We start from the raw sequence: 11137 nt of genomic DNA on the forward strand, positions 1-11137 counted from the left end.
GAAAGAAAAATGACTTGCAATTTCTCTCATTCAGGAGTGGCATCATACAGGGAGCTACTATCCATATGTCCTTTCCCTGGGCTCATGTCTTTCTCCCTCCTCCCTTATTATTTTGTTTGAATTAGAAAATAGAAAGAGGCTATGCACTCAGCTCCAAGGAGCTCCCCTGTGGTGCAGGGAGAAAGGATGGAATCAGCTGCTCAGTGGTTTGAGCATTGGCCTGCTAAACCCAGGGTTGTGAGTTCAATCCTTGAGGGGGCCATTTAGGGATCTGGGGCAAAAATTGGGGACTGGTCCTGCTTTGAGCAGGGGGTTGGACTAGATGACCTCCTGAGGTCCCTTCCAACCCTGATATTCTGACTTTACTAGCTGGGGGAGAGAAGGTTGTATGTTCAAAAGTCAGTTTCCTCTTCTGCAGGGAGGGGTCTTGCACCCCCATCCCTCTAGGCACATACGCCCCATTGATCCATCTGTCACAAGCCCGACTGCCCCGTAGTCGCACATGGAGCAGACTGGGTCACATCCCCATCTACCTCCTAGCCATAGCCCTACACTGAAATGGGAGGATCACGCATCCCTCCACCCAGAGCTGGTCAAACCCCACACACTGGGCAGAGGGACACATCCCCATCCACTGCCCCCACCCACACCCTGCGGGGGTGGGGGGAGAGATCACTTTCCCCACCCACCCACACCCTGGGGGGGAGCAATTCCCCCCACACCCGCTGGGGGGGAGGAGCAATTCCCCCCACACCCGGGGGGTCGCTGCCCCCCCCGATACACACACGGCGGAGGAGGGGGGCACATCCCCTCCCCCGTTTTCTGCTGTGCAGGGTCAGGGTCTCTTTCCCGTCCGTAACCCCCACGTGGCCCCCGTGGAGCCGGCCACACTAACCTGCTAGCTCTATTCGCTGTACCGCCAGACTCCCCCGCCGGAGCCGCCAATAGAGGCTGCGCGCTGAGAAAGCGAACCAATAGCAACCTTCAAGGTCACGAAAGGGGCGGGCGCTGGGTCCCGACTGGCTGCCGGTCCCCGCCCCGTCCCCGCCCCCCGCGCACTATCAGGTTAGGCTGCGGCGGGCGGGCGGCAGGTGGCCGCGCTGCTGTGGCTGGCGCGGCCTGTGGGGCCCGGCCGGGATGGAGCCCGGGGCGGCGGCCGGGGCCATCCGCGAGGGCTGGTTCCGGGAGACCTGCAGCCTCTGGCCCGGCCAGGCCCTGTCCCTGCAGGTGGAGGAGCTGCTGCACCAGCAGCGCTCCCGCTACCAGGAGATCCTGGTCTTCCGGAGGTGCCGGGCGGGGGCCGGGGGCCGGGCGGGGAGCGGGCTGGACGGGGTGACCCGCCTCCCCACCACCTCTCCCGGGACGGGGGCCGGGCCCGACCGGCTGTCACCGCAGTGGAGCAGCCGCTGCCGCTCGGGGACCCGGCTCCGCTTTCTCGCCGCCGGCGCGGGGCGGGGGGGGGATCCGCGATCCCGGGGCCCGGCGCGGGGCGGGGGGGGGGATCCGCGATCCCGGGGCCCGGCGCGGGGCGGGGCGGGGGGGGGATCCGCGATCCCGGGGCCCGGCGCGGGGCGGGGCGGGGGGGGGATCCGCGATCCCGGGGCCCGGCGCGGGGCGGGGCGGGGGGGGGATCCGCGATCCCGGGGCCCGGCGCGGGGCGGGGCGGGGGGGGGATCCGCGATCCCGGGGCCCGGCGCGGGGCGGGGCGGGGGGGGGATCCGCGATCCCGGGGCCCGGCGCGGGGCGGGGCGGGGCGGGGGGGGGATCCGCGATCCCGGGGCCCGGCGGGCAGCCTGCCCCCCCCCCTCCCCGGGGGTCTGGACCGCGGCCGCCTTCCCCGCGGGGTGCCGGCAGGTGGATCCCAGCCCTGCCCCTGGGGCCGCACGGGACCTGGGCACCGGCGGGCAGGGAGTCGGGGAGGGGGCGATTCTTTGCACCCGCCCCAGGCGCCGGGGAGGGGGGCCGGCCCCACGCTTCGTGGGGGACGGAGGCAGCGTGGCGCCGGAGAGGGACCGGCTGCCGCTCCGAGGGCGCTGCCCTGAGGCCCCTTCGTTTCTCTTGCCTTGGCAGCAAGACCTACGGCAACGTGCTGGTGTTGGACGGGGTGATCCAGTGCACGGAGAGAGATGAGTTCTCCTACCAGGAGATGATCGCCAACCTACCTCTCTGCAGCCACCCAGATCCCCGCAAGGTAGTCCATGGCCCGTGGCCGGGTCGCTTGTGCCAACGGTTTTAGGAGTGGGGCTTAAAGGACAATTTGTCCTAATTCGCGTTTTTACAGATTGAACCCAAGGGCCAAGCATGTGGCCTGTGGATGCCAATACAGCGCTTTACGCTTCTGTAGCGCTTTCGCCTGGGGCCTGCAAAGCACATCGCAAGCAGCCCTTATAACTTGGGAGATACATTAATATCCCTGCCTTACAGGAGGGGCATGCGTCCCTGGCAAAGCTGTAGAGGTATCCTGACTGGATTTTCAGGGCTGACTTTCTTGGTATGACCCTTCCAGCCTGGCTGGACCAAGCTGACTCTTCTGGTTTTTGGCCTCTCTCCTGTCTCAGGTGCTAATTATTGGTGGTGGCGATGGGGGAGTGTTACGAGAAGTGGTCAAGCACCCCTCTGTGGACTCTGTGGTGCAGTGTGAAATTGACGAGGTAGGTAATGCGGGAGGTGATGCTGCTGTGTCCTTGGTTTCAATGGGCTGTGAGGCTGCAGAGTGAGTGGGAGAGCAGCTTCAAAATATCAGCTTAGTGCTGCGACTTCGTCCGCTGCTGCTGACCCTGAAGACGGCGCTTTCGTTCCTTGCCCTGTTGGCATGGCAGTGACCGCCCCAGCTCTCCAAGCAACAGCCTGATTCTTTCTTGCGGCTTCTTCCACGTGCACAGCTGGGGCTAATCCAGTCCGGGTGCAGGATCTGAAGGCTGAGCTCCAGAGAAGAGAAGTTCTTCTGACTTTGTGAAGCACCCTTTTGCTTCCCCTGACGGGGACAGCACTCATCCTCCAACGAAAGGGACCTTGTCCCTCTGTTAGGTCATTGCTGAGTTGGTGTCCTGCTGCTGAATGCAGGAACGGGGTCTCTTTCTACAGGGCCTTCTGCTGGTAGGTGGGTCTGTCCTTCCTCCACTGGTCGGTTCATATTGGCGTTAGTTTCAGAAACTGTCACCATTGTGCTGGGACATAGGAGCTGTGTGAGGAATGAGAACTAAGACCAGAGTCTATTCCTAATCTCTCTACTAAATCAAAGATGCTGCTGGTTGGTTTGAATAGGGAGGCTCAGAACGACTGACACTAGTGTCTTGTCACATCTCTGCCAGCCATAAGGATTCTAGTGTTTAGGGGATACACCGTGATTTCTCACCCGAAAGAAAGTGCTCCTCTACTAGGGACGAGGTGTTCTCCTCAGCCTGGGGCGGAGAGGCCTACACAAGGAAGTTTGCACAGGGAAAGGAGGGCTCAGGGCAGGGATGGGAATGTCTTTCCTTGAAAACCACATTGTCAATTTTCAGGGTTTAAAAGAAAATCGCCATGTTGGTTGGGATCTGCCTCTGCAGATGGTGTATCCCCAGGGGAGAGGGGAGCAGGCAGGTCTGTGTAATCAGATCCTTTCAGTTCTTCAGGGCACCTTTGAAAATTGCAAGCTCTTTGGGTTTGGCACTTGCTGTGCAAGAGTGTTGGTGAACTCGGGGGCCATAGGACAGGGCTGAGCGTTGTGTGCTCACTTAAGATGCTGGAAACAGACTGCTCTCAAACGGCTGGTGAAGAGGGTCTGAGCTGAGAGTATGGAAGGAAATGACTCAACCACTGATCAGCTTGGCTGCATGGCACTCTATGTACTCACCTGCTTGTGCTGTCTGTTACAGGATGTGATTCAGGTATCAAAGAAATACCTCCCAGGGATGGCGGTGGGCTATTCCAGCCCCAAGCTGACCCTGCACGTCGGGGACGGCTTTGAGTTCATGAAACAGAACCAAGAAGCCTTTGATGTGATTATCACAGACTCCTCCGACCCCATGGGTGAGAACCCAAAGGAAAGGGGAGGGTGGGGTGGGTCCCATCCACCCACGCTCTCCCTGCCTCCAGACTGCCCATCCTCTCCATTCTAAACACCTCACGGAGGCAGTGCAGAGCTGGCCAGGGCTCCTTTGAAGAATAAAGAGAGAATCTTCTCTCCCAGCCCAGAGAACTCGCTCCCTTCCTTTCACTTCAGTTCCTTTGATGGGGAGTGATCTGGGTGGGGCTCCAGATGCAAATCGTGGCACTGCTGGAATATATCTTTCCTTGCCTCTCTGGCCCCTGAGGGGTGAAAATGCATCTGAAAATTGTTCCTTTGCCAGCATAGGAGCAAGGCTGCCAGCCAGCCATCTTGCTTCCCTTTTCAGGGCTCTGTGCCCCAGTCCTGTGAGGTGATCTAATTACTCCTTCTAGTAACTAGTTAATCCTGGAGTCTGAAAAGAACTCCTAATTGCCAACCCTCCCTGCCTACTCACCCTATGTCTACACCTAAATCATTACAGATGCAGGGCCGCAGCTGCACAGCTGTAGCCATTTAAGGGCATGTCTACACTACAAAATCATGTTGACCAATGTTTTGTCAGCATCCAGCCGCTGCAGTCATTAAATCGCTTTTGCTTGTCCACTTTTCGCTCTTTGTGTCAACCTAACTCCATTGACAGTGACTCTGCACCTCTTGTGGAGGTGGAGTTAAGTCGGCAGAGCCGGGAAATTACGTTGGAGGGAGCAAAATTTTAGTGTAGATGCTTCCATAGTTAGGGCAACGTAAGCTGCCTGGCATCAACATCACTCTGTCGTGTAGACACTACCTACGCCAGCAGGAGGGGTTCTCCTGTCAGTATAGGTAATCCACCTCCCCAAGACGTGGTAGCCAACTCGATGAAAGAGTTCTTCCGTCAGCCTAGTGCTGTGTGCACCTGGGTTAGGTCGGAATAGCCACTTCTCTCAGGAGTGTGGATTTTTCACGCTCAACGGAGACAGCTATAGTGATGTAAGATTCCACAGTCTTCTCTCTTCCTACCTGTAGTGAGCTGCTGTCCGCGCCTCGCCACCCCCTCGAGATCCTAAGGGAGCTAGCTACCTTCCTAACTTACTACCAGGCCCCATTACAATATTAGCTGAGAGCCGCGTGGTCTTTAAAAATCTGGCCTGTCGTGGCTGGGTCTTGGTTACCCATCTGTAAAACGGGGATAACAGCGCTTCCCTGCCTCTCACAGTTGCTGGGCAGAGAATACATTAAAGGTATTTGGGCATCTAGCTGCCATGGAAATCAATGGGAATTAGGCACTGAAATCATTCTAAAAATCTGGCCCCAGAGTGACTCGCTGAAGGCGCACCAGGAGTTTGTGGCAGAATTGAATTGGATTGAACCTGGGTCCCAAGCTAGCACCCTAGCTCCTTGACCACCTTTCCTCTCTTCAACAGAGTATACAATGTTGCCTTGGGTTTTACCATTTAATTGTTTTCTGCTCCCGTTTGCAACACTATCACACTTTTGTGGGGGTGGAGAGGTGGAGGACACATGCTTCAGGGGATGTTCCCCTCTCCTGATTCCCTTAGCAAGAGGTTCCTTCAGCTATTACTGTCAGATTTTGATAGACAAACTAGCCTAACCTCAGTGCCCTTTGCTGATATCTTCTTCCTTTTAATCTGCCACGCAGTGGGGTGAGATCATGCGATTTTTATTTTTGTGAGGAGTATTATGTTTGCTGATTAGCAAAGAGAAAATTGGGTTGGTTCTACTGTGCTGGAGGTGGGCCAAACCAGAACCCCAGATCCAAACTGCCCACCCCCAGCTCACCTTCAGTCATTGTTTGCAATACATTAAAAAGCGATTCAGAACCTTCTTTTCTAAAACAATTGAGTTTTGCCTGGTATCAAACCTGAGTATCTAGACCCCCAGGTGGAGCAAAGCTCTGGTCTCTTCTGGAGCCCAGCAAAGGCATGCCTTAGATGCACAAAGGGATTTTCATGGACCCTGAGCCATCTCTGTGACATCCGACCCCCAGGTCCTGCGGAGAGCTTGTTCAAAGAATCCTACTACCAGCTGATGAAGACGGCTCTGCGAGAGGATGGGATTCTCTGCTGCCAAGGTGAGACCAGACAGGGTACAGTTGGCCAACTGAGGCACAGAAAGGCGAAGTGACTTGCCCAAGGTCACAGGAAGTCTGATGAAGCAGGGAATTGAGCCCAGGTGTCCCAAGTCCCAGACTAGAGTTGAAGGTAACTATGTAAATAGGGAAGTTTAGGTGAGGCTGGGTGTACCAGGATCCTATTGTAACAGAGGGTTATAACAAACAGGTAATGTGGGTCTGAGGGTCTTGTCCCCTCGTGCCTGCTGTTCTGGATCTTGTGTAAATGGGCACAGATGGCAGAGGCAGCAAAAAGCCAAAGTTGGGATCTGTGGTACGGTATCTAATGTTTAAAAATCTCGCTTCCCAGAGCTGTGTCTGAGTCTGGCCTTAGTCTTCCTGTGCATTTCCAGTAATCTTTGCGCTGTGTCTACACTGGGGCTCTTACCAGCAAAGGTATCCCAGTGTTAAAAAATCCCAGCCCATCCTCATGTAGCTATGCCAGTAAGACTTGGGTGTAGACCAGGCCTTAGTCTTCAGATTTAAAACCAGCCTTTACCTGAAACCTCTCTGCTCAGAGTGCTAAAGGTGGCCATTGTCTATTCTAACCTCCCTTCTGTCCTTGTTACCTGCACAGGTGAATGCCAGTGGCTGCACCTGGATCTCATTAAGGAGATGCGTCAGTTCTGCAAGTCTCTGTTCCCTGTGGTGGAATACGCTTACTGCACCATCCCTACCTATCCCAGCGGGCAGATCGGCTTCATGCTGTGCAGTAAGAACCCAGTGAGTGTCGGGTGTCCCGCCGGCTGCAGGGAGCTGGGGTCGTGGGGGGGAGGGCGACACGCAACAGACTCGTCTCCATTAGCAGCGTCTGCCACTTCTTAGTGTCTGAAAGCCCAGGAAGCCTGCTCGTGTGCGGTATCTGCTTCTGTGCTGTGCCTCTGGCTGACGCCGAAGGATCTCCATGCGGCGCCTAGGCCCATCTTCCCAGGAACCAGGGCCCCCTCTGGGTCCGTGCTGTGCTCGGCCGTTGCTAGTCAGGGGCTAGCAGCCACGGTCCGGCTTGCCCAGCCCGTGTGTCGTTGGGACAGAAGTGGCTGGCTAGCGGAACCGGATGCCCTGGTGCCTGCTGTGCACGTGTGAGAGGTCAGGAGATAGAGGGTGGCTCCCACTGAGCAGGTGCTGCAGCAGTGCAGGCTCCCCCTCAAAGAGCCCCGAGCCTGGCCTGGAGGGGTCCCGCCAAGGAATGAGGGAGGAGGTCAGTTTCGACAGCCTCTGGCGGTTCTGTTTTTGAGGTGAGGGCAGCTATCCGCTGGGAACCGGGTGGAGACCCACCAAACGCAGGGCCGCACTGAATACCAGTGCGGATTCTGCCCTGCAGAGTGAGGGGTTTGATCTTCAGTCATGGTGTGAAAGCTTTGGTTGGCACAGGGCTTACACAGTTGTTCCCTAGTTGTGCGAGTTAATCTCGCTGACTTCGGCCTGTGGAAAAGGGCTAGTCACGTGAGCCGGGGGCTGATTCCAGAGGCTGTTGCCATGCAGGGCTTGTGATCCCAGGGTGGAAAAATGCCATAAAAAAAAATCCCCATTTCTGTGCGTTCTCACTGTCTGCTTCCAGCAGCCAGGCACAGGGCCCCTCTAGACGATTCTATACACTCACTCGGTGTTTGTGTTTCCTCTTTGCAGAGCACAAAGTTCCGGGAGCCTGTGCAGCAGCTATCGCAGCAGCAGGTGGAAACGATGAACCTGAAATACTACAACTCTGACATCCATCAGGCAGCTTTCATCCTGCCTGAGTTTGCACGGAAGGTAAGTGAGGCTGCAGCCCCTCGCTCCCCCCAAAGGCTGGTGAGACCCCACCAGTCTGTGGAGTGGAACCGCTGATCTGGGACCGAGGGTTCCCACTCGGGGCTCTCCTGCTGTTGCCATGACTTCCTTAGAAGTACGCGGCTCCTTCTTGGGTCGGGCTCCTGCTTGACCTCGAGCTAAGGACGGTCCCTGATTAATTCCCGGGAGCATGGGAGTTGGTGTGGGACTTCAAGGTCTGCAGAGCTAGCAGCATGGAGATCTGTGTGCTGGCTGCTCTGGGTGAGGTATGGTGAAGCCAGGGCACGCCAATATCAGGAGGTGACTGAACACACAGCTGGTCAGTACACACATGGATAGGAGTAGACTACTACAGAGGACTAACCTGAATCAAACCCCGAAGAGGCTTTAGATCCACCAGTGGGCCCTGAGAGTCACTAGAATAGACCAGTCTTCATTAGAGAAGCCACACAAAGGGCCTGGGTAATGCAGGCATGGGCTGTGGATCCTGCTGCAAACCAGAGGACTAGAGAACAGCAGTGGTGATGGTCTACGATGGGCATGCAGTTCATTGTGCATTGCTGAAGGATTTGTCCAGGTTTTACATCACCCTTTTTGAACCATCCCTGTTCCAGTCAGGCCTAAGCCCAGGCTGTGAAAGGTGCACCAGCAGAAGGGAGACTTCCTCAGCATGTTGGAGGAATTGCCTGAGCTAGTGGCATTGTAATGTGAAAGGAGCATGCCCAGAAATACACTTCCCAGCCCCTGTCTAAGCAGGTTTGTCATTTCTCTGGACGATTAACTGAATTCCTCTCTCTTGGGTGTCTCCAGGCCTTGAGTGACGTGTGAGAGCCTGTGAAGCTGCTTTCCCCCCCACCCTGAGTTGGACCCTGAGATCTTCAGCACTGCAGCATGGGGGGACTCTCAGCAGGCTGCCAACTCTTCCTCCTGGCTGGGGATTTGACCCTTTGCCAGCCAACATTCCGTCTGATAACACTTTAAAGATGGCAGGGCATAAGCCAGATGAGACTTTCTGAGCTCCTCGTTGCTTGGGGTCAAAACTGTTCTTTCCAGTATTGGGAATGTAAGATATTTCTCCTTTTCTCCCCCCTCCTGCCCCCAACTCACTTGGTGTATTTATAACTGACATGTGTCTGCGTAGCAATCTTCTGGAATTTGGGAAGAGTCCAGAAGGTTCATTAACTCAGTCTTAAGCACAGGGAAGGGAGTAGTATGCAGGGAGGTAGCCTGCTTTCCTCCGCAGAGAGCTCCCTGCTGCTGAGCTATTGTAACTGGTAACAGGCTTGAACTCCAGCTCCACTGTGTCCTTGGAGAGGTCACAATTCATATCCTCTGTTGTTATTCACAGTAGGTTTCTAGTCCTGCTGGAGCAGCTGTGTTACAGGCTCATCGGCTGGCAGCAAAGTCTAGTAGCTCTTTTTTTTTAAATTGGTTGGAAACGAAGTGCTGAGGCACTAACAGGGCGGCTCCTGTTTTTTTTAATCCTTGCTTTCGGATCGGTTCCAAGGCATGCTCCTCAGTACAGAGGTCGGTGCTTTATATCCATCCGTTGCCTGGTGGATAGGAGCGAGTATGGATCTCCAGGGAGCTAGTCTCTCCTGAAGGCTTCCGCAGAAGGCTCAGGCCGGGTATTGGCTGGCCCATGGGAGGCGGATCATGATTTGTATTCTTGCTCCCGAGTTCAATGGATGTGTAATCTGTTCTCTGCGTGTACTGGGCCCTGAGGCTCAGACTCCACCTCTCCATTACTCATTAAAAGAACTCCATGCTGCCTCTGGGCTGTTGGTGTCCTCTCGGTATAGCCCCCAGGCAGCTGTCACTCCCTTGTGACCAAGAAAACAATCCCTTCTGGTGGTTAAGGTGACGCTGGAGTTGGTACATTTCCTTGATAGCAAGGGAAGCTCTCAAACTCCTGTGCTCGTGCTAATGCCTCTTACCAGAGGATCTCAGGGAACCATCCAATCATCCAGGCTTCTCCTCCCCCTGCCCTGCAGGATGTATAAAAGGCACATGTTGTAAACCGTGACCTGGTGCATGTTCTCCATTGCAGCCCCTCTGCCGTCCCATGTGTGCTGCACAAGTCAGCACCCCTTGGCCTCAGCTACTCTCTAGTCTAAACAGGAGGCTCCCAGCTGCTCCCCCCTGCTTGCTTGTCAAACTAAGGAAGCTTCCCATTTCCCTCAAGTGTGGCTCAATCCCTGACTCCTCCCAGCTAGTCGCTGTTTCTTATTGCCCTCTGCAAAACTGCTGCAGGTCCCTAAGGCTGACAGCTCTTCAGTCCTGCAGTGGGCTGTAGCTGTACAAACCATGAATGTCCGCTAGGGGACATCTCGAGAACCCCAATCAAAGGGCTCATGCTGCCAAGGAAGAGCGTCCCCCGGCGCGCTCTGTCATGGTAACAGTGGAGAAGCAATGTTCTGCTCATGTTGGGACTAGGCTGTGTCCCAGCCGCTGCCCAGCAGGGCCTGCAGCTCATGTAGCCAGCCACTGTCTGTCACGTCTGCCTCCTCTGTTGGAGTCTCCCCTCCTGCTTTATCTATAGTTATTGGCTCAACGTGTGGCCCCACTCCTCAGATTCCCATCAGGACAGCTCCTTCACGGGCCTGAGGCATTGCCAAGCTCCAGTGCAGGAGTGGAGCCTGGCTCCCCTTCAGTCTGTCAGGGGCAGGCTGGCCAGATTTCACCCTGGGGTCTGGGCTTGAACTAGCTTGTTTAAGTGGGTGTGACAGCTTTTTGTCCTTCCCTTCGCTTGGGGCCCCTGGGCCTTGTTCGATCTACCCCTCCAAGGAGTTTGGCCTATTGCCCTATATACACGTTCTTCCAGCCCCAGCTGTTCTCATAGTGTGGTGCCCAGAACAGAGCTTGTTCTTATCCACTAGGGGTCGCCCTAGTGCCCTTCGCTCTGGTTTGAACCCCCCAAGCTACCCGCACGTGATCTGATCCCAACTCATCCCTTCCTTCTGCTGGGGCAGCTGACCGGAGTTCCATGCAGTTCGCTGCACGTGGTTCTCTTGGTGGAAATGGAGTTGCTGGTGGGAGATCAGGCCCCTGGCGTTCTGGATTGATTTTGGCCAAACGCCATCTCTCCGTCCCTCACACGGCTGGGTTGTTCCCTTCCCTCATGGTGTTTCAGTAAGGCTGCCAAAGCACTTTGGGCCCAGTGTCTCTAGGAGGGTCAGCAGTCGTCTTCTGATGAGTTACAAGTATGAAAACAGCGTGATGGGTGAGTG

General features: G+C 56.0%; 1 protein-coding gene across 1 annotated transcript; it reads left to right on the forward strand.

Annotated features, from left to right (window-relative positions):
* Positions 1-1074: 1074 nt before the first annotated feature.
* Positions 1075-9678, forward strand: SRM (spermidine synthase). The gene is made up of 8 exons (XM_048824954.2): positions 1075-1286; positions 2071-2191; positions 2559-2651; positions 3858-4011; positions 6018-6101; positions 6718-6863; positions 7767-7889; positions 8718-9678. Exons 1-8 carry the CDS (start codon positions 1138-1140, stop codon positions 8733-8735), a joined length of 888 nt encoding a protein of 295 aa, XP_048680911.1. The 5' UTR covers positions 1075-1137; the 3' UTR covers positions 8736-9678.
* Positions 9679-11137: the final 1459 nt, after the last annotated feature.

The sequence above is a fragment of the Caretta caretta genome, chromosome 18, assembly GCF_965140235.1.
Source record: "Caretta caretta isolate rCarCar2 chromosome 18, rCarCar1.hap1, whole genome shotgun sequence".
Classification (NCBI taxonomy): Eukaryota; Metazoa; Chordata; order Testudines; family Cheloniidae; genus Caretta; species Caretta caretta.

Coding starts and splice junctions, on each gene's coding strand:
- SRM (XM_048824954.2), top strand. CDS start 1,138: ATGGAGCCCGGGGCGGCGGCCGGGGCCATCCGCGAGGGCTGGTTCCGG. Junction 1,287..2,070: donor GAGATCCTGGTCTTCCGGAG/GTGCCGGGCGGG, acceptor TTGCCTTGGCAG/CAAGACCTACGGCAACGTGC. Junction 2,652..3,857: donor TGCAGTGTGAAATTGACGAG/GTAGGTAATGCG, acceptor TGTCTGTTACAG/GATGTGATTCAGGTATCAAA.